Genomic DNA, 22,790 nt, shown 5'->3' on the forward strand with positions numbered 1-22,790 from the left:
TGAAAACAAACTCCAGCCAGCCAGGTTCAAGGAGCTATACAGAACTCATTGTTTGGGCTACGCGCTATGGGGAACACTCAGGACAGACTGCCCACTGCACCCCCACCAAGCTCCATGCTTCTGTCGGATAGCAAGGACCAGACTGCAGGCCCTGAGTGTGCTGTGATGTCAGCAGAGGACATGCTGGGCAGGCACCATGTGCAAGGAGAGCTTTGACCGGGGAGCAGGGCGCTGGGCTTTACTGTTCTCCCAGCTGTAAAGTGGGGCTGATGAGTGTGACCTCCTGTATAAAGCACTTGGAGCTCTGCTGATGGGGAGAGCTAGTTAAGGCTGAATGATGTGCACGGGTCTGGTGGGGACACACATGGAGCCCCCTGGCTCTCAGTGCCATCCCAAAGGGCAGGGACAGACCCCATCCTTGCTGCTTGGTGTTGCTGATCATTTTAAAGAGAAGAAATCCCAAACTCGCCTGTGTCTAATCAATATAAATACACAGCTATGAACAAAGGATTGGGGGCAAGTAGGGATCTAAATGCTGGGCTTCAACATCCTCATCTTAGTTAGCTGAGTAGTGAAGCGTCTCACTAGAGCAGGGGCTAATATGGGCAGCATAGACTGGTGCTAGTAGGCCGGATTTTCCCCCTGGAAGAGCAGGAGCTGATGGCAGGAGTGCAGATGCATCAGGATGGGTCTACCCCAACCTTAGCCCTGGGTAAGTGCTGTGGGGATAGCAGCTATTACAGACAAAGTGCTGAGTAGCTGCTGGCATTATAGTACCTATGTCCTCTAACCGTGCTCAGATGAGGTCCATGGCAATCTGGAGGGAAAAGCAGGAGACACCAGTGCCTTGTTGGCACCCATGCTCCCCACTGTTGCTAGCATTGCCAGGGTGAGCCACTGAGTGGCAGTGGGAAACTGTTGGAAATAAAGCCCAGGGTAGAGCAGGCGGGAAGAGCTAGCCTGTCTAAGGCCAGGATAATCCCAAGGAACTTTTCACAGAGCAGATAGGAGCTCTCACAGTTCCCAGTGACCCTATCTCAGTTAATGACCTTATCTGCCCTGGCTCTGCAGGGGAGGGAAGCCCTACATCCCTGTTCAACCTACAGCCCTTTGGATCCAGGTCAGCTAGTGCCACCCTGTTTGCTGCCCAATGCAGCTGTCGAGGCATGAGCCAGGAGTAAGATGCACCCTTAAAAGGGCTCCTCCCGTCTCTGGCATCCACAAGGACTCTGAGTGGCTGTTCCTTCCCCCGCTGCTTCCGGGGCAGAGCAGTGACGCGCTGCCCCTTACTCAAGCACAAAAAAAATCAACTTTTTGTTGGTCTTATGAAGTGCTGCTTATCCAGCAGGTTAAATCACTTCTCCCTTCTCTGCGAATAAGCCACCCTCTGGCTTGCCTGCTGGTGGGAGTGGCAGCCCAGACAGCTGGAGCATCTTTGAGGCAGAGTAGGGGTTTTAACGCTCATCTCTTTGAAGGAAGACGATAAATGGGAGCTGCCTGAGGCGAAAGAAACTTGTTCATTGTCTGAAGTCTATAAAGAAAAATAGAGTAGCGACCGTCTCCAGGGCTGCCGGATTGCTGAACTGAGTCATAAACTGTGCAGGACTAGGAGAGCCCTGCCTGCCTGGTCTGGGGGGCCAGCTTCTCACCTGCAGCTGGGCAGGGAGTAAGCTCCATCTCTGGCTCCACACACCAAGGCAGCACTAGTGGGGATGGGGTTTTGCTTGCCATGTGGATGGGATAACATAGTTATAGAGCTGAGCTGCCACACATCTCCCTAATGTGGCTCTTTAACTTGTTATCCCACCTACATGATGAAACTAAACTCATGTCAGGACATGACCAGCATAAGCACGTGCCAGCAAGATGAGACTCAAGGTCTTCTTAAAATCACCCACTCTCCTTGGTGCAGCACCATAGCTGGGAGTACTAGTATGGACAGTGCAAAAGTATCTACAGGCGTTGTTACCGCCATGCCAAGTGTCAGCTGGACTTGCTCAGAGCAAGGTCTCCGGACACTTCTGTAGGGCCTCCAGCACCGTTCACCTGAGCGCTCGCCCCAGAAGTTTCCCAGACCTGAAGACGAGCTCTGTGTAAGCTCCAAAGCTTGTCTCTCTCACCAACAGAAGTTGGTCCGATACAAGATATGACCTCCGCCACCTTGTCTCTCGACAAGGCCACGGGGTAGATGGTCTCTATCTTCTCGAACTCAGGGCCAGGCCCATAGGTTTTCTCGACTCACCCAAGCTCGGGGGTGGGCATCCCGATCACCTGCTTTTCATGGAAGATGTGGACGTTTCTGAAAACTTTTCCCTGCTCGCAAACCCAGGTGCAGATGGGCCTCTGGCTGCCACCGTTTATTGCAGCACCTCTCCTGCGCTCAGAGTAGGACTACTCAAGGCAGTGCTTTTGCAAAAGTCCTGTCTACAGCCAGCATCCCAAGGCTGTCACCATTGGTGGAGCTGAACTGGGTTAGTGGGGAGTGGGAGAAATGATTGAAAAATGCCCTATTGTAATCAAGGCTAGATCTGGAAGTCACCTTAGTAACTGGTTCTGATTTTGGCAGTATCCACTCCTATGCTCCAATGCAGCAAGGGTCCGTGGGGCTGGCATGGCCCTCAGCCGGCTGATTCCGGGCATGTGGGAGTGGAGAGATGCCCTGCTCCCCTCCCCCACTCCAAAAGCAGAAGGGTTATGGGGTGCTAGTGGCCCCCTCCCTCCTGCAGACACCCCTTCATGTGCTCCATCTTTCCCTTCTCTCCCCTCAGGAGTTTGGACCCTCGCTCTTCCAAACCACACAGGGGTGAGATATAGCAACATGTTCAAGTTAAAAACTCCCCTGTCAGAGGCAGGCTGAGAGGCTGGGGGTCAGGTTAGGCCGGAGGGGCAGAGGAGGTCCGAGGGTTGGGGTCAGATCAACGCGCCAGCTTGGGTCCATACAAACACAATGAGCTTTTCAAACAAACTGTTCCTTTTCCCTCTGGTAGCAAAGCCACAGTCCACGTGAAGCAGGGGTCCCCCTATGTCCTCCTAATGCTCAGCGCTGGGGCAGGTTTCCTCCCCCGACTCCAGGCACAGCTGCCAGGGTCCCACAGCAGCAGTGACTCCCAGCCTCTGGTGCAGACAAGCCGCTCCATTCCCCACTGGGCAGGCAACTCCTTCTGCCTACCTGGGTCACCTTTGAGGAATCCATCGAGCCCGTCAGCCACACCCAAGTGACCAGCTGTGGCTAGCGCATGTTCTTCAATGCTGGTTAGAACACTTTTGGGTACAACATAGCAGTCCCTCCTTTCCATTGCCCACCCCCTGCCAAACACACCAGTGGCTTTGCTTTGTAACGTAGTTACCCAGGCCAGCTCAGATGGACGCCACGAGCTGGAGGTTCAAAACTAGATTAGAAACTCCATGACAAAATCCTGTATTTCTAGCTCATAGCTCTAAGGCCTAGACTTCACCACTTCCTAAATGGAAACTAAGTACAATGCCAGTGTCACTTAAGAGCCCGACAGTGACTCATAATTGGGCATAACAGAAATGTCTGCTGAGATCTGATTGATTTACCAGAGTGAGCAGAATCATGGTAACTTGAATTCATAGACTGTTCTTTACACTGGGATTTACCACCGGCCATATTTGGCCCTCTCAAAACTCCCCAGTAGCTACTGTGTTATTCTTCACAGTCTGTCCTGAACTGCTGTGTAGTGTTACTGTCTGCTGTTAAAGAGCTGCTGCACTTCACCCCAGAAACGGCTGCGTTCCAAAACCTGCATTGTCCCCATTTTCTTGTTTAATGCATGTGTATCTTTCAGCCGAAAGTGTGATTTGGAAGTATTTAAGCTGTGGCTAGTCCACTCCAGTAAACCTGCCCAACTGGAGTCAAGTTTTCTCTCTTCCTCTATTACTAGTATAGGAAAATTGGAATTCTTGTATGAATTTGAGTAATATTGATCAAGTCAGCCACCAATGAACATAACAGACTGCTTATACGTACCGCACAGACAAATGAAATGTACTGATCTTATCTATTTTGCTGATATTTATACTGCTGAATATCATTTTCTCTACTAATTTTGATACAGCACAATGATACCTTTCACTTTCTAGAATGTGTATTTTAAAACAGGAACTGACATTTGAAACAGGCTCATCCTACAGCTCCCTGTAAATTTGGGAGCTGAGCAAGCACGTACACAAACCCACACACCTTTCTGTGAATCGCCTTGAGGCAATTATGGGAGCCAGTCATACACCATAATTGTCAGGTACAGAGCGAGAACTCCTTGTATCATGACATTTTAATATAAAACCAGATGTAATTAGTATTTAAGGTGTCCAAGATAGTAACATGCACCTGGATGTACTCCACATGACGTCATAGTGTGCACATGCTGGGACTATGTACTCTACATTTCCTACAAAAAGAAGCAGGATTCCTCAGTGTATTCAAGTGTCAAACATTCCCCTGCACAAAGGCCTACATCTTAGCATCAATTCTTTAACTGAACCTTCCATTGATTTCAGTGGGAGTTTCCTGAGCAGAAAGGTGCAGTTTATGGTCCAAACTAACATTAAATTCTGCTTGTATTTGAATACAATTTTTAAATTATATTGAAATCTGACACTAAATTTTACTTTTTTCTTTTCAAAGCTCAAGATTTAAGGATGGGGCTTTATTGTGGACATCAAGGGAAATGTGACGACCCTCTGTCACTCTTTGTAGGGCAAGGCCTCAAGGTATCTTGTATGTCAGTACCTGTAGCAGTAGACTTCCTCTTTCCTGGCTTCCTCTCACAAAGTTGCACTTTGTGTATGTGACAAAATAACTTCGTCTTACAATGAATTGTAAGGATGTGGGATGGAATACATTCCTTGGGGGTATTAAACACACTGCACCCAAGGCACGTAAACGAATGACTATATTTTATCAATGGAAGCACTCTTATGGCAGCAAATGGTAAATTGCTGAAGGGTAAGACAAACCCAGCTGGCTAGCACAGAAGTCAACAGTGTAGCAGGCAGGAGCTGTCAAAGAGGGAAGTGGGCAGCGGCAGGGAAATGGGGGAAGGGAGCCTATCCACACCATGTGTCTGGGACTTGGGAATCATCTGAGTCCTCTATGGGCCTGACTCCTCACTGCCTTGCGCCATGTGCTGCTATTGGCAGGAGTGTAAATGCTACCAAAACAGAATTCTCCATTCACAGACCTCAGTGATTGCGCTTTACAGCCACTTTGCACAGGTAATCACTGCCAAGCGTGTAGAGAATCACATCCCCTATTAACCTGTCCTTCCAAACGCTGCCCTCTGTGGGAAGGAATGTCTTCATAGACGCCTGCACACACTACCTTGTTGCCTTCTGGTTGCCACCTACAGATGATATAAGGAGCAAAGCCACATCATTTGGCTAGAGAACTGAACTCTATTCTGAACTCTCCAGCACTATTTACCCAAGAACAATCAGCCCAGGTATGTGAATGCGTACAAAACCCCTCTGCATTGGGTGTGCCTTCGTCTACTATTTCCCTCAGTCCCTGGGACATGCCCCAACCTAAATCTTACTTGTAGGTTTCAGAGTAACAGCCGTGTTAGTCTGTATTCGCAAGAAGAAAAGGAGTACTTGTGGCACCTTAGAGACTAAGGTGCCACAAGTATTCCTTTTCTTTTTGCTTGTAGGGTGGCCTTTTCCCAAAGCCATCAGAGGGTGGCAGTTTGGTCTTGTTTAGAACCTGGACTTCCAAGCAAACTAACCAGGGCTGGCCAAGGGCCACTTGCTATTTATCATGCCCTGCAGGATTTCACAGGAAATTCTGCATTTTTGACATTTGTTTTCATTCCACATTGGCACAAAAATTAATATGAAATGAAATTTTTTTTGGGGGGGGGGAGGAATAATTTTGTTTCAATCAAAATATTTTGATTCAATTTTAACTTTCACCTTTTTTTACTTTATAATATAAAATAATTGTCATGATGCAGAGTCACTTTGAACTGAAAACCTGCTACATCCTGTTCTGAAGAGATGAAGCAGAACATTTCAACCTGATCAAAATGCTCCACTTCTAATGTAAAACACAATTTCATTGACGTGCTCCCCCGGAAAGTTTCAATTGCAACAAAATGGCAATTTTTCAACAAAACACTGCTCCCAAGGAAAATTTTCAAGCAGATCCACCCTGATGGGTTCTGTTCAGGAGCCCCTTGTAAATCAAGCCCTTCCAATGTTTGTCCGGCCCTAGATAAAACCCCATGGGAGGCAGGTGAAAGGAAGAGACAGAATGATGAAGAGAAGGGAAGGGGCGCCATAGGGGATCAATGCCTTAATCTTAGTGGGAAGAAAACAGGAAGTATTTGCATTATGGTGCCATAATTCCAACCCGAGACTCTGGTGAATTGAGCTTTTCTCCAACCTCCACCCCATAATTAACGTATCCATTGGTTAGTCTATAACATGATGTCTCATGGTGTGATTAAAGTGGTATTCTAATATTCCAGTATGTCATGATCTCACCATTCCAAATGGGTTCAGGAAATGTCCCAAAATATACAGAAGGAATATGGATAGCCAGGGAAGGTCAGTTACAATAACATTAGTTTTGCATGTACATTTTAAATATAAAAGAGGTTGCGTTTCATTCTCAAACAAAACCTTAAGTGTTTCTCTTTTTTCCTCCTGAAAAGCTGTTGAACTCCTAAGAACATATTGGCAGTCACTGATATTTTATTAATCTGATTTTGGTAATAGCAAGAAAAAACACAGACCTGCCAGATGCATTTCAGTATGTGCGTGGAATGCTCACAGACTTGGTCCACTGGTTTATTTGTTTGAAATAATCATTTCCCCACAGAAGGGGCATGGAAATGGAAGCCTAGTTGTTGCCAGGATCCCAGTCACATGGGTATGAGGAAGGATGCCAGAATACAGCTTTTTGTCCTTAAAAAAAAAAAAATCACTAAATCTCACAGTTTAGGCTTCCTTCTAGGTTAAGCTGACATCATTCATCCATGGCATTACAAGCAATGTCAGGAGGAGAGTTCCTATGACAGTCTTGTCCCAAATGAAATTCCCCATCCACTCTCACATTAAAAATAAAAGCCCAGCCATGCAAAGGATCTCTTAGCATCCATTGCTTTTAAAAAAATGATACCCAAATCACTCCTTTCAGGGTCACTATGGTGCAATTCATGCCAGCTCCTCGGGCAATGTGGGGGCTGAATGATTGGGGAGGAAAACATCTTCCCCTCCCCCCAGCACTGCAGACCTGCCAACAGCAGAAAGCTATAAATAGGGACATCTGTGGCAAAAGGCAAGGATGATGCTGGCCTACTCAGCTGCGATGTATGGGATAGTGAAGCATTATGCAGAAGGAGAGCTATTTCAAGAAAAACAAACAGGGATGGTGCATCCTCCCTGGGGAAGGGAGTGGGTTTTCAACCTGCTTGGCCTTGTACGGGAGGTGATCCCTGCTGAAGGGCTAGTAGGTAGGTAGGGAAGCTTACACGTGGGACTTGACACATGGGGCTGCCTGGCGTGGAGGGGCTGTTCTGCAGCTCAAGTGTCTGCCCTTTTCCCACCCACTCACTCTCTCACAGGGTGCTCTCCACACTAGCTGTGCCCCACAGGCTCGCCCCTACTACAGACCCCTGCACAGGCCCCTGGCCCTATGGGTCCCCAGCAGAGAAGCCAGCCCCGAGGACCCCCAGCAGAGCAGAGGCCCCTGGCCCTGTGGGCCCCCAGCAGAGGAGCCATGCCCCGAGGACCCCCAGCAGAGGAGAGGCCCCTGGCCCTGTGGGCCCCCAACAGAGGAGCCATGCCCCGAGGACCCCCAGCAGAGGAAAGGCCCCTGGCCCTATGGGCCCCCAGCAGAAAAGCCGGCCCCGAGGACTCCCAGCAGAGGAGCCGGCCCCCAGCCCTGTGGGCCCCCAGCAGAGAAGCCAGCCCCGAGGACCCCCAGCAGAGCAGAGGCCCCCGGCCCTGTAGGCCCCCAGCAGAGGAGCCGTGCCCCGAGGACCCCCAGCAGAGGAGCCGGCCCCCGGCCCTGTGGGCCCCCAGCAGAGGAGCCGGCCCCGAGGGCCCCCAGCAGAGCAGCTGGCCCCTGGCCCTGTGGGCCCCCAGCAGAGGAGCCGTGCCCCGAGGACCCCCAGCAGAGCAGCTGGCCCCTGGCCCTGTGGGCCCCCAGCAGAGGAGCCGTGCCCCGAGGACCCCCAGCAGAGCAGCTGGCCCCTGGCCCTGTGGGCCCCCAGCAGAGGAGCCGTGCCCCGAGGACCCCCAGCAGAGGAGAGGCCCCTGGCCCTGTGGGCCCCCAGCAGAGGAGCCGTGCCCCGAGGACCCCCAGCAGAGGAGAGGCCCCTGGCCCTGTGGGCCCCCAGCAGAGGAGCCATGCCCCGAGGACCCCCAGCAGAGGAGAGGCCCCTGGCCCTGTGGGCTCCCAGCAGAGAAGCCAGCCCCTGGCCATATGGGCCCCCAGCAGAGAAGCCGTGCCCCAAGGACCCCCAGCAGAGGAGAGGCCCCTGGCCCTATGGGCCCCCAGCAGAAAAGCTGGCCCCGAGGACTCCCAGCAGAGGAGCCGGCCCCCAGCCCTGTGGGCCCCCAGCAGAGAAGCCAGCCCCGAGGACCCCAAGCAGAGCAGAGGCCCCCGGCCCTGTAGGCCCCCAGCAGAGGAGCCGGCCCCCGGCCCCGAGGGCCCCCGGCAGAGGAGCCGGCCCCGAGGGCCCCCGGCAGAGGAGAGGCCCCTAGCCCTGTGGGCCCCCAGCAGAGGAGCCGTGCCCCGAGGGCCCCCAGCAGAGGAGAGGCCCCCGGCCCTGTGGGCCCCCAGCAGAGGAGCCGTGCCCCGAGGGCCCCCAGCAGAGGAGAGGCCCCCCGGCCCTGTGGGCCCCCAGCAGAGGAGCCGTGCCCCGAGGGCCCCCAGCAGAGGAGAGGCCCCCCGGCCCTGTGGGCCCCCAGCAGAGGAGCCGTGCCCCGAGGGCCCCCAGCAGAGGAGAGGCCCCCCGGCCCTGTGGGCCCCCAGCAGAGGAGCCGTGCCCCGAGGGCCCCCAGCAGAGGAGAGGCCCCCCGGCCCTGTGGGCCCCCAGCAGAGGAGCCGTGCCCCGAGGGCCCCCAGCAGAGGAGAGGCCCCCCGGCCCTGTGGGCCCCCAGCAGAGGAGCCGGCCCCGAGGGCCCCCAGCAGAGGAGCCGGCCCCGAGGGCCCCCAGCAGAGGAGAGGCCCCCGGCCCTGTGGGCCCCCAGCAGAGGAGCCGTGCCCCGAGGGCCCCCAGCAGAGGAGAGGCCCCCCGGCCCTGTGGGCCCCCAGCAGAGGAGCCGTGCCCCGAGGGCCCCCAGCAGAGGAGAGGCCCCCCGGCCCTGTGGGCCCCCAGCAGAGGAGCCGTGCCCCGAGGGCCCCCAGCAGAGGAGAGGCCCCCCGGCCCTGTGGGCCCCCAGCAGAGGAGCCGGCCCCGAGGGCCCCCAGCAGAGGAGCCGGCCCCGAGGGCCCCCAGCAGAGGAGCCGGCCCCGAGGGCCCCCAGCAGAGGAGCCGGCCCCGAGGGCCCCCAGCAGAGGAGAGGCCCCCGGCCCTGTGGGCCCCCAGCAGAGGAGCCGTGCCCCGAGGGCCCCCAGCAGAGGAGAGGCCCCCGGCCCTGTGGGCCCCCAGCAGAGGAGCCGTGCCCCGAGGGCCCCCAGCAGAGGAGAGGCCCCCGGCCCTGTGGGCCCCCAGCAGAGGAGCCGTGCCCCGAGGGCCCCCAGCAGAGGAGCCGTGCCCCGAGGGCCCCCAGCAGAGGAGAGGCCCCCCGGCCCTGTGGGCCCCCAGCAGAGGAGCCGGCCCCGAGGGCCCCCAGCAGAGGAGAGGCCCCCGGCCCTGTGGGCCCCCAGCAGAGGAGCCGGCCCCGAGGGCCCCTAGCAGAGGAGAGGCCCCTAGCCCTGTGGGCCCCCAGCAGAGGAGCCGTGCCCCGCGCCCCCGGGGACAGCGGCCTCGCACGGCGCCCGCCCATCCCCCCCGCGGCCCCATTCACCAGCCGGAGCAGCGCCGCCCCCTCCGCCCCGCCCCGCCGGGTTTTGTGAATGGCGGTGACGCGGGGCGGGCGGGCCCCGCGCTCCATTCAGCGGCCGGCGCGCGGCGGCGGGGCGGGGCCGGGCGCTGTAAAGGGCCGGGCCCGAGCGCCTCCGCCAGGGCTCCCGGCCGCGCGGCCCCGCTGCCCGCCCGCGCGCCATGGGGGAGCTGCGCGAGGTGGAGGGCAGCGCGCTGCGGCGGCTGCTGCGGCGCGAGGCGGGCCCCGGGCGCTGCCCGCCGCTGCTGCTGCTGGACTGCCGGCCCTTCCTGGCCCACGGCGCCGGCCACATCCGCGGCGCGCTCAGCGTGCGCTGCAACAGCATCGTGCGGCGCCGCGCCAAGGGCGCCGTCAGCCTGGAGCAGATCCTGCCGGCCGAGGGCGAGGTGCGCGCCCGCCTGCGCGCCGGCCTCTTCCCCGCCGTGGTGCTCTACGACGAGCGCAGCGCCCGCGCCGAGAGCCTGCGGGAGGACAGCACCGTCTGGCTGGTGGTGCGGGCGCTGCGCCGCGACACGGCGCGCGCCGACATCCGCCTGCTCAAAGGTGCGACCGGGCTGGGGGTGCGTGGGGGGGGGGGGTGTGTGGAGCTCCGTGTATGGAGGTGGGGGGGGGGGGCTGGGGGTGGAGCCCCGTGCATGGAGGTGTGTGGGGGGAGCCCCGTGCAGCTGGGGGGGGGTCCTGGGTGTGTGTGTGGAGCTCTGTGCATGGAGGTGCTGGGGGTGCGTGGGGGGTGTGTGGAGCCTCGTGCATGGAGGTGTGAGGGGAGCCCCGTGCAGCTGGGGGGGGGGCTGGGTGTGTGTGTGGAGCTCTGTGCATGGGGGTGCGTGGGGGGGGGGGTGTGGAGCCTCGTGCATGGAGGTGTGAGGGGAGCCCCGTGCAGCTGGGGGGGGGGGGCTGGGTGTGTGTGTGGAGCTCTGTGCATGGAGGTGCTGGGGGTGCGTGGGGGGGGTGTGGAGCCTCGTGCATGGAGGTGTGAGGGGAGCCCCGTGCAGCTGGGGGGGGGGGGCTGGGTGTGTGTGTGGAGCTCTGTGCATGGAGGTGCTGGGGGTGCGTGGGGGGGGTGTGGAGCCTCGTGCATGGAGGTGTGAGGGGAGCCCCGTGCAGCTGGGGGGGGGCTGGGTGTGTGTGTGGAGCTCTGTGCATGGAGGTGCTGGGGGTGCGTGGGGGGGGGGGTGTGTGGAGCCTCGTGCATGGAGGTGTGGGGGGGGCTGGAGCTGGAGTCCCGTGCAGCGGGAGGGGGGGTTGGGAGAGTCGGGGGAGGGGGGGGGCTGGAGCCCCGTGCAGCGGGGCGAGGGGGGGGGCCGTGCACACATTGCAAGGCTCGCAGGGGGCTGAGTGTGACCCATGGGCCGTGCTGTTTTCGTCGGCTGCGGGGCTGGCAGGCAGGCTCCGGGTGCCGTGCGGGGCGGGGGGGGCGGATCCTGCGTTTCCTTTCTTCCGTTCACACGGGCACATTCCATTCATTCTTTCGCCCGCCCAGCCAGCCTGCAGACCTGGGGGGGGGGGATCAAAGGACCCCCCCCCGCCGCCTTCCTTCCCCTTTGGGAGCTGGAGGCTGCCTCGGCAGCACGCCTGTGGCTTAGGGTGGGCCCGCGGACAGCGGGTTTATTGTCTGCTCCAGTTGGTTCCTGCCCGTTTGACCGGCCAGCTGTTGGGGAAATGCTACTGGTGACCTTTGCTTGAACCGCGAAGGCGAGTTGCAGGATTTTTTTTTCGGTTTAGGTTTCCTGGTTTTCTCCCCCCCACCCCCTTGTTAACATTTTACCGGGGGAGGCGGAACCACCGGAGCTGAGTGTTTGTGACAAAGATCAAACGGGATCTAGAAGCGCGCAGCCAAATTCGCTTCTGTTTGCGGGCGGGTGCGGTGGTGTGGCAGCTGGAATGTGCTTTTTGAAGGGAACTCTGCTTTATTCCTGTATAGAACCGTGTTAACGTTCCTGACTGCCTGGAATAATGTGGTGGTCTCAGGACAAAAGAAACCTGTCTGAGCGCAAGGAGGATTTCATTTTCTCCACTCGTCTTTCTGTGGTGTTTTTAGGATAAAGCAATAATGTAATTAAAAAAAAAAAAAAAACCCAAACAACCCTTCTTGAAGGGTTCTGGTGCCCCTGCGTGTCCTTTTTTGGGTCTAGAGTTTTGCAGTCAGACTGGGGGTGTGCTGATTTTGCTAACTAACAGGGTTTAATGATAAGAACAATGCTATAATTAGTCAATTCTCTGTGTCCAGCTTAACTGGACTACTAGGAAAAGAACAGGAGGACTTGCGGCACCTTAGAGACTAACCCATTTATTTGAGCATAAGCTCTCGTGAGCTGCAGCTCACTTCATCGGATGCATGCAGTGGACAATACAATGGGGAGATTTTATGAAATATAAATATAAAATCTCCCCACTGTATTTTTATAACCTCTCCCCACTGTATTGTCCACTGTATGCAGCCGATGAAGTGACCTGTAGTTCACGAAAGCTTATGCTCAAAGAAATGGGTTAGTCTCTAAGGTGCCACAAGTCCTCCTTTTGTTTTTGTGGGTACAGACTGACACGGCTGCTACTCTGACACCTGACCTACTACCTTATTTTTCGAAGTATAGCCTTGACCCTGAGGTCCAAAAGGTCTCTTACAAGCTAAGCACGAGTTTTAGGATAAACCAGATGGGATCCACGTGCACGTTTTTAATAAAATTTCAGGAATGTTGTTCTCCATCAAGCTTGATATTTAGAATATATTCTGTTTCTCTGGTGCTCTTCAGCTATGTCCAACTTTAAAGCAGACTGAGATCAGTGGGAGATGGATTGGTAATGACAGAACTACGCAGATCTTTAGACTGGGTAGATGGAACTAATTTGATTCAAATGAAACGTTGTTTTTTTTGTTTTTTTGTTTTTTAAAAAAAGTGTCCACATTGGGATGCTGGTGTGGCTGGGTTGCTGAAGGCAGATTTTGCTTGAGCAAAAGTCGTCTGAAGTGTGGTTCACTGTAGTAGAAAGACCACCCAGTTCCAGAGATTTATCAGCTGCTGATTATTGTTTTTATAAACTGTCTGCCTCCAATAGTCACTATTTTAAAAGCAGACCGACAGTAATGACCATTTTTTTTAAAATAAATTTTTCTTCTACTTCTGTGTGTGTTTGGGTAAAGTGAGCCGCCAGTGGAATTACATTTTTGTCTTTCAGCTAACAAGTTTGAATCTGTTGGTTTTACGTAGGGATCTGTGTGTGCCATTAGATGATGGTGAGTCCGTTAACAGATTGGTTAAACATAATATTTGACATTTACGTTGTGCTAGGCACAGTAAAAACAGCGGTGCTTTTCTAAGACTAAACACTTACATAGCAATGGCATCTACTATAAATGTGTTTGGTCTTTTTGCAAACGTGAAATGCTGGCTTGTTTGAATACCATGGCTGACTAGATTCACTTTTACATTTAAAAAAAATTGGGCCTGACTTGGTTTCTTGTCACTTGTTTGACTATGAATTATTCCTTCCTGTAAAACTTGACCCTTTGGTTCTCCAGTCTTAGATTATATGTAAAATCTCAAAGCTTTTTCACAAGAAAGACATGTTACACCTAAGGGTGTTCGTATGGCACGTGACATGGGGGTGAGGGTAAACTTTCTCCTAATGAAGTCAGTGGGAGCAATATCAGACCCCCCCATCTGTTACGTTAAATTCACTGTAACCTGTCTTTTTTTAAGTTGTGCATGGGGTTACTGTTCGACTAATGGGAGTCAGGTGAGCTGACCTGTCGTATCCGCTGTAGAGTGAAACCAGGCTTTAAAGCAGTCGTGCAGCTGGGTTAAGTGGAGTACAAGGAGATCCGAATGTCTTCCCAAACGCAGTGACGCAGTGGCTAAATCACAATTAAGACCCAAGAACGTGCAGCTCCACAGGCCTTTCCCTAGACCACCCTGCCTGCCTACAGTTGCTGTAATGAAAGCTATGACATTCTTCTAGACCAGCGACTTCGTATTACTTGTAATCCCGCCTTGGGGTTCTGTCTGTCATGGAGTGCAGTGTTTTAATACACAGGCTGCCTATCAAGAAAAAGGGTTAGGGGAACATCATTCAATAATACGAGCAGCAGAACCTCCGGATGGAGTGAAATGTTAGCATCAGATTGTTAAATCAGGCAGCAAATTGTGTGTGTGGAGGGGGAGGTATCCTTTCTCTCTGGCCTTGATCCTGCAAAAAAATCCCATTGACTTCAGGAGGGGGTGAACAGGGAGGAATTTAAGTGCGTGCACACATCAACCTGTTGGAGTGCTTTGCTGAAGCTGGGCCTGTTCCCACTAGGTGCATACAGTCAATGCAAATTTCCAGTTCAGTTTTTTTTACCAGTGCAATCAAACTTTAGAACTAAATCACAACCTTTATTGAGGATGGACGACATAAAGAATTGCACAGCCAAGACGCATAGCTCACAATTAACATGGCTTTAGGGCCGGATTCTGAGTATTTCATTGCTGTCCAGCTTCATTTAGGCTGGAGTGACTGAGAGCTGAATCTCATTGCATGAATGAATGAATCAATGAATGAGTCATTGCAGTCGATGGCAAAACAACCTTTGATGTCAGTGGGGCCCGGATTTCACGCTGGGCCTGCCCATTCCTGCCTGGAAGACAGAGGTGCCATCTGGAAGCTGACGGTGGGGAACAACCTGTGGCCTGATGCTATGGTGGTTCAGCTCTGTCCTCTGAGACACACACAGCACCAGTGTCTGGGAGTTTCCCCTGGGTGTGATGGCTTCAAGATCCAAGCCCTAGAGACTTAGTTAAAATAGTCCTAAAACATGAAAACTCTTCATAGGTATTAAACAAGAAGAGAAACCAGAATTCCGGCAAAAGGTAATCTCACGTGGGAGTCTTGCAGTTGTAAAGAGAAGGTGTTGTGTAACACCCCCACCAGCTCACAATGAATTGTCATCCTACCCTTTTCTGTTATTCCTTCCAGAGCATGAGTGTTTCTATGAAGGCAGCAGCTGCCAGCTCCCCTGTTGCGCGGTGGCTGTTGGACAGTGGATGCTCTTCCATCTTCTTCTTGCAGTTCTTTTTTGCTGCTGGCCATGCTACAGAGTCACACCTCAAAGGCAATGAGAAACAGGCAGAACCTGGGATCTAGAGAAATAAGGGTACATGAGGATGTGATGTGTTGATCTCCTCAGAGGCCTGAGACACCTGACGACTAAGCATACCGGAAATCTACCGAGTGCTGTATTTCAGTGAATGCCCTTCTAATATGGGGCAGGATGCTGGAAGGCGAAATGTAGGCCAAGTAATCAGTCTGCTGGGTTTTATAGAAGTTGCCATCAAGGAACAGTAATTGCAAGGCCTGCAAACCCAGAACTGCAGTAGTCTGGCTGGGATGAAACACATCTGTGGATTAAGATTTCAGCAACTACCTTAGGCTTTGTGGACAAAGTGGAGTGCCCCAGGGGTCGGTCCTGGGGCCGGTTTTGTTCAATATCTTCATAAATGATCTGGAGGATGGTGTGGATTGCACTCTCAGCAAATTTGCGGATGATACTAAACTGGGAGGAGTGGTAGATACGCTGGAGGGGAGGGATAGGATACAGAGGGACCTAGACAAATTGGAGGATTGGGCCAAAAGAAATCTGATGAGGTTCAATAAGGATAAGTGCAGGGTCCTGCACTTAGGACGGAAGAACCCAGTGCACCGCTACAGACTAGGGACCGAATGGCTAGGCAGCAGTTCTGCGGAAAAGGACCTAGGGGTGACAGTGGACGAGAAGCTGGATATGAGTCAGCAGTGTGCCCTTGTTGCCAAGAAGGCCAATGGCATTTTGGGATGTATAAGTAGGGGCATAGCCAGCAGATCGAGGGACGTGATCGTTCCCCTCTATTCGACATTGGTGAGGCCTCATCTGGAGTAGTGTGTCCAGTTTTGGGCCCCACACTACAAGAAGGATGTGGATAAATTGGAGAGAGTCCAGCGAAGGGCAACAAAAATGATTAGGGGTCTAGAACACATGACTTATGAGGAGAGGCTGAGGGAGCTGGGATTGTTTAGCCTGCAGAAGAGAAGAATGAGGGGGGATTTGATAGCTGCTTTCAACTACCTGAAAGGGGATTCCAAAGAGGATGGCTCTAGACTGTTCTCAATGGTAGCAGATGACAGAACGAGGAGTAATGGTCTCAAGTTGCAGTGGGGGAGGTTTAGATTGGATATTAGGAAAAACTTTTTCACTAGGAGGGTGGCGAAACACTGGAATGCGTTACCTAGGGAGGTGGTAGAATCTCCTTCCTTAGAGGTTTTTAAGGTCAGGCTTGACAAAGCCCTGGCTGGGATGATTTAACTGGGAATTGGTCCTGCTTTGAGCAGGGGGTTGGACTAGATGACCACCTGGGGTCCCTTCCAACCCTGATATTCTATGACACCGGACTTCCATCAGTAAAACTTAGAAACACCCACCCCAAGTGACAAAAGCTTTTTACCAACAAAAAGCGCCGCTGTGAACAGCAGTTTGTCGGTAATGACAATGACACTGGTCATTTGGGGGGGGGGATTTTTTGTTGGCAGGAGAGCTCTCCTGCTGACAGAGAGCAGCTACACTGCACACCTTTTAGTGGCATAGCTGTGTTGCTAAAAGGTACATAGTGTAGACACAGCCCTACTGTGGCTAGATTCCTGCAGTGATGATAAAACAGCTTAGTTACATGCACAATATGGATTTTTAACAGAGGTCAACATTTACAAGGACTCAAAGATCATTAGTCTTTAAAAGAGAGAGAAATATCCCTGGAGGTAAACAGATGACATTTGAGTCCCTGCACTAGAGAGCCAATCAATAACAGCTCTGTTTTGTCTGTTAGTAGGAAAATATGAAGCCATCTGTGATTGACTATCACATGGACAATTACGAAAACCAACAAGCTGTTTCCACAGCATCATCAGATCTGTGTTTGTGTGGGTTTTCTTTTTTAATATCTGTAAGTGTGATACAGCAAACCCTTAATCACAGGGATAAGCATTGTCTGTCTGATTCCATAAACTGTAAGGCATGGGGGAACTAGGCCAAGAGTTAATTTTTAAAAAGCTTCTTTGAGCAGAGGACTGCAGTGTGGGGAAAGGGCAAGAAGACTACTTGTGATGAGGTAGAACAGCATAGATCCAGAGCTTCTTGATGACAATAAGCATCTGATTCCCCCCCACCATCTAAAACCATACCGATCTGCTAGCAAAACCTAACTTGCATAGGTATAAATGACTACACAAGGTGAATTTCAGTTGCTCCACACAAGTGTAAATTATAGCATGAGATACAAGGTAAACAGTCTGATTTCTCTCTCCCCACCCCCCCCCAGTCATTTATATAACTCTTGTTAGATCTGATGCTCAGCACAGGGTTGTGAGTTCATTTGATTTCGTACTTTCAAGTGATATCTTGGACTTGGGGGTGGAGAGGGTAAAAACCTTTACTCCAATGTGGTCCTCTTTCCAAACGGATGGAACTAGTGATCAGTGTGAATGGGAAGATAGGGTAGCAGGCCAATGTAGCTTGAAAAGAGAAGTCTCGGACATTGCAAATGTCACCTCCTTTAGACAGCGTGACAGAAGCTACCCTGTCATGGCCCCACCAGTTTAATTTTGAAAGCTGGCAATAACCTGTTTTCTGCTCTCCATTATCACTTGAGCTAGCATGCAACTGTTTTACTCCAGCTCTGTCCAGCTGGCTTTTCAGTCTCTGGACTATGGTGCCTTTGAAGATGTGATGTTTTTGGGGTTTTTTTGCCCATCAAAATTGTCAGGTTTTTCCCCCTTGGTATAAACAACTCAGAACAATTGCCTTTGCAAGGTTGTTCTTTTTGGAAACTCTCGCAGATAAGGATGGCAGGACAGTCTCCTATTATCTACTCTGACAAAATCTTGCTGTCCCCCTCCCCTTCCAAGCTAAAAGCTACTTAATGGATCAAGAGGATTTTTCAGCCTGAAGACAGAGCAGCCTTGGGAAGGAGATTCTAGCACCCCTGAGAGAGTGAAGGTACTAGTTGGCTCCTAACCACTTCCCAGAGCTACACTTGCATTTGGGCAAACTTCTTTAAGCAAAATAAAATTATAGATGGGCTGTGAAATCTGGATCTGCCAGCTCGGTGGGGCAGGGGCTGTATTTCTGTGTACGTACCCGCACGGAGCACGCTCCTGGAGTCTCTGGAGACTGCCCTAGTGTGAGCGACTAAGAGTGACGATTGATAAAGGAGCACTGAGTCTGCCCCGCCCCTTCCCCAACTGTCATTGGTGGGGAGGGCTAGATAGGCTACTGCTGGGGCCATAGTCAGCTACTAATGCCCTGTGCCAGAGATCCTCTGCCCCGCACTGACCTCCTAGCCCCAGCGGCGTGACCCTCTTTCGAACACAGTTGGAGTCTGCTGGTGACTCCCCTCGGAAGGGTTGGGGTCACGCTCCACTGGTACAGAACCTCTGCCAGATCGATGGCAGGCCTGCCGAAAGCATCCCTTGAGAACGGAGGTTGTGACGCACGGTTGGCTGGCGTCTGGTTCGGGTCCCTCCCTGGCATTCCGCTGCTGTAGCCACGGGAAGTGCAGTGGAGCAGAATTCTGCCCCGCGTGGGATTTTTGTGGCGGGGGGCAGATCCTGGCGGCCAGGCTTGTGCCGAGGGTGTGAATGAGGGCATTGGCAGGGTCTGCGGCTCAGAACGGAGTCTGTGCACAGCTGTGCCTTGGACACAGCTCTGCTGCAGGGAACTGTCTGGCATGTAACGGCAGTCTGGGGCCCTTCCTGCAGCCAGGCTCGTGGGCGTGTGTCTTCTCATGCTCTGTGCGTGCCAAGGGCAGTCTTGTGAGTCCCTGGCAATGTTGCCCTTTGAGTGCATGAACCCACACTCACATGGAGCCCCATCCTGTGCCACTGACCTCAGTGGGAGCAGATAAGCGTTGGCTTGCCATGGTGCTGCAACCCACAAAATGGAATAATCCAAGACCGATTCTGTACTGGGGGTTACCCTCATACCAGCCACTAGTGTAAGGAGATCAGGAGAGGACCAATGATCTCTGCCCCTGCAGAGCAGGGGAGGGGACAAAATTCAACCAGTGTAAATGGCAACTTTCCTATGTGCACTGGGGGCTTGCAATGGTGGCTGGAAGGGGGCTGATTCCCCATGAGGACATGGTCTGAGCCCAGCATGGGTACCAGGATGGTGCTTCTGTTTACTTGCATTATAGAAATGCTGACACGGGGCTGGATTTTGCCAGCATGGTGGTTATTCTGTAACTTCCGTGCAGGGATGGGGTAGGTATGCTGGGTGACCGACAGGAAGACACGAGGGGGTCTCTCCTCAGCTGGGATGAGGGACTGCTGGGTGGTGGAAACACACAGTCATGGAGAGCAGAAGTGTATTGCTGAGACAGTGCTCGCCCACCCCACCCCTTGGCTGCTGGATTTCAAGTGAGATGCTGTGTGTGCTGCCCACAAGGGCCACCCGGGGGCTGGGGAAAAGTTAGCCCTGAGCAGGGACATTGGGAGCCAATGGCCCGATCCTGGAAAGTGCTGAGCTGCTGCAATGCCCTTGTCTTGGTTTTCCTGGAGCTGCTCATGCCTCCGTGGGAGCCCAGAGGAGGGGCAGAGCATAGCCCCTTGCGAGCTCAGATGCTCCTTAAGGTGAGGTGCCATGTACTCCAGGGGGAGCGCGGTCCCGCGGGTAGTCTAGCCATCCTAGGCGACCCCTCCCCTGCCCTCCCCTGTGCACGGGTAGCATTGCCCTGAGAGCCGGACTAGGAGATGGAGACTAGAAATGGCTGACACCACCCCCTGGAGCCGTTTCCTTGCAGTAGTGACATCTAGTGGCAAATGTAGAGCTGCCAGGTCTCTGCATTGTCGGCCCTTAGGCTCTGTAGTTGGCAGGGAATGCAGGCTGCCTCCTATAGACAGATTTGTCTAATGAAATCGCTTTTCCAGACCCTTCATGCCTGTCTCTTTAATTGCAGGAGGCTACGAGAGGTTTTATTCAGAGTACCCAGAATTCTGTGCAAAAACGAAATCCCTGAGCAGCATTTCTCCACCAGCCAGCACAGAGCCGATCGAACTGGGGTGCAGCTCCTGTGGGACCCCCCTGCATGATCAGGTAGCTTCCCCATCCTTCAGCCCTGCTTGGAGCACCATGCACGCTGACCTTGGTCCCAGTGTTTAAAGGGTTTTCCCACATGCCATGAAATGTGTACCGCCCTGAGCGTCGGGGGTGGGGGTCTCTACGAGAGCCCAAACCACCACGTCTCCTGGCTCACCACTTGTGAGCCACATGGCATAACCTGACATGGACAGTGCGTGCGAGGTCATGCTGTGTGCAGGACAGCATCTTGCTCTTTCATGGGGTGTCCCCTGTGCTGTCTGGGGTCCTGGGTGGAAATAGTCCATTCCAACAGGGTTGTGCAGTAACCCATTTGGGAAGGCCTGCTGTAATGAGTGCCGCTCTCGGCTCTGGGGACTGGTCTGTCATGGCTGTGTGCAGCCTGCCGAGCTGGAGCTGCAGTCTGCTGTTACATGGGCCTGAATCAAGAGTGACTCTGGCTTCGGTGGAGACGCTTGAGATTCACACCAGAGCTGGAGGGTTTTATTTGCTCACTGGGCACCAGAACCTACATTTCCAGAAGCATGGAGTGATTTTGCATGTCTCTGTTCTTAGTGGCCTGGCATGAGACCCTGGGAACCAGGCCCCTTCAAGGGGCCATGAGTAGGCCATTCAAACGAAAGATGCCCCAATTCCTGTGTTACTCTTGAAGATGCAGGACTTGCTGGCTTTTGCTGGTAGCTGGTCTCAGCCTCCTCCCCCTTCTGTGCATGACATTCTCCCCTGGCCTTCCCAGCGATGTTCCCCCCTGACAGTGACCTTTGTGTTGCTCTCTCCGGAAACAGGGAGGCCCAGTGGAAATCCTTCCTTTCCTCTACCTTGGCAGTGCGTATCACGCAGCCCGGAGGGATATGCTGGACACGCTGGGCATCACGGCCCTCTTGAACGTCTCGTCAGACTGTCCCAATCACTTCGAAGGACACTATCAGTACAAGTGCATCCCAGTGGAGGATAACCACAAGGCTGACATCAGCTCCTGGTTCATGGAAGCAATAGAGTATATAGGTATGTGTGCGCTGTTGGCTAAGCCTGGGAGCTGTGTGGTGGGCGTGGGGGAGGGCAGATACTAGGGTGGGGGAGGGCTGGCTTACTCTCTCACCCAAAGGGCTTCCCCTCTGGCCTAGGAGAAGTGTGCATTTTCCCAGGGCCCAGTGCCCCATCTAGAACCGTAGTGGGGCAGGCCCCCTGTCTGTTAAACACTGGTTTGGAAAGGTCCCCTTAAAGCACCCACTCACTTTGGGTGCCTGCTGTGGGCCAGCTCTGGGGCCTGCTTTCCGGAGGGATGAGCACCTGCTGCCCCAGTGGAAGGCAGGGGTGCTCAGAGGTACCTAATGGCAAGCAGCTGTATGGAGCTTCTGACCCTGCTCCCCCATCACCTGGGCTTCAGGGCTGTGGCTGCTGTTCCGTACAGATGTGGCCTCATCTGACCAGCTCCTGTCTCTTGTGCCAGTGGCCCTTTGTCAGCAGGGGGTGCTCATGAGCTGTCCATGTGAGCGGGGTGAGCTATTCACAACTCCCTCCCTTCTGCCCCCAGACTCGGTGAAGGACTGCCACGGCCGGGTACTGGTGCACTGCCAGGCTGGCATCTCCCGCTCTGCCACCATCTGCTTGGCCTACCTGATGATGAAGAAGCGTGTGAAGCTCGAGGAGGCGTTTGAGTTTGTCAAACAGCGCAGGAGCATTATCTCCCCCAACTTCAGTTTCATGGGGCAGCTGCTGCAGTTTGAGTCCCAAGTGCTGGCCACCTCCTGTGCTGCCGAGGCTGCCAGCCCCCCGGGGCCGCTGAGAGAGCGGGGCAAGGCCTCCTCCACGCCAACCTCCCAGTTTGTGTTCAGCTTCCCGGTCTCCATGGGGGTGCACACGACCCCCAGCAGCCTCCCCTACCTGCACAGCCCCATCACCACCTCGCCCAGCTGTTAGCACATGGCACTAACTACAGCACTGAGGCAGCACCTCCAGCAGGAGGGATGCTGACCGCCCAGCCGCTGCCAGCCATGAGACTGCAATAACTGACTGGCCTCGCTGGCCAGCATTGCCACTCTCCCCTCGACACCGAGCAATAACGGCTGGTCTGCCGCTGGCTTCGAGCTGCCTATGGGGGTCCTTGTTTTTGCGGAGAAACTCCTTACCTCATTGTTTTTTTGTTTTTAAGCAGCAAGGCTTGAAGTTGTGAATTCCACAAATCCTGACAATGTGTCTGACCAGTTTTGTTTGGGGAAGAAAATTACAATTTCCCAAAGTGCCTGGTTTTGATTTTTTTCCCTAATATTTCTTTAATAAAATCCCCAAAACAAACACCCAGCAGAAATATTTTTAACCTGGGCAGGAGACTTCTGGTTTTAAAACATGGACTTGCTAAAAACAAAGTTGAGCCCGTGAGATTTATTGCAGTGATTTCCTCCGAATACTGAACTGCAACATTTGTGCTGTCACTGATTTCTATAACCTGTTTGTGTGTTAACTATGAGCACAACAGCATGCAGGTCTCAAAGCAGCTAGAGAACAAATCCTCTTATCACATACCTGCAAGGACTGCTGTACCAGTCTCCTGTGTTGGGGGACAGGGATTAACATGTGTATTTCCAGGCTGTACACAAGTGAGTTCAGATCACTCAGTCACTGCGCCATGGACTCTTCCGTCCAAGGAACAATCTTTGTGCGTAGTGGGTAG

The 22,790-nt window shown here is 53.5% G+C and overlaps 1 protein-coding gene across 1 annotated transcript; it reads left to right on the forward strand.

The window, feature by feature from the left end:
• The first annotated feature begins 10,178 nt into the window (after window positions 1-10,178).
• DUSP4 (dual specificity phosphatase 4) lies at window positions 10,179-22,361 on the forward strand. Its single transcript, XM_077814290.1, has 4 exons — window positions 10,179-10,560; window positions 19,980-20,116; window positions 20,905-21,124; window positions 21,654-22,361. Exons 1-4 carry the CDS (start codon window positions 10,179-10,181, stop codon window positions 22,037-22,039), a joined length of 1,125 nt encoding a protein of 374 aa, XP_077670416.1. The 3' UTR covers window positions 22,040-22,361.
• The last annotated feature ends 429 nt before the right edge of the window (window positions 22,362-22,790 follow it).

This window comes from Eretmochelys imbricata, chromosome 4 (genome assembly GCF_965152235.1).
Source record: "Eretmochelys imbricata isolate rEreImb1 chromosome 4, rEreImb1.hap1, whole genome shotgun sequence".
NCBI classification, from domain to species: Eukaryota; Metazoa; Chordata; order Testudines; family Cheloniidae; genus Eretmochelys; species Eretmochelys imbricata.

What these genes read in the sequence shown, in the direction of transcription:
- DUSP4 (XM_077814290.1), top strand. Translation starts at nt 10,179, where the DNA reads ATGGGGGAGCTGCGCGAGGTGGAGGGCAGCGCGCTGCGGCGGCTGCTG. An exon ending in CGACATCCGCCTGCTCAAAG is followed by an intron (nt 10,561 to 19,979) that starts GTGCGACCGGGC and finishes CTTTAATTGCAG; the next exon opens with GAGGCTACGAGAGGTTTTAT. An exon ending in GGACCCCCCTGCATGATCAG is followed by an intron (nt 20,117 to 20,904) that starts GTAGCTTCCCCA and finishes CTCCGGAAACAG; the next exon opens with GGAGGCCCAGTGGAAATCCT.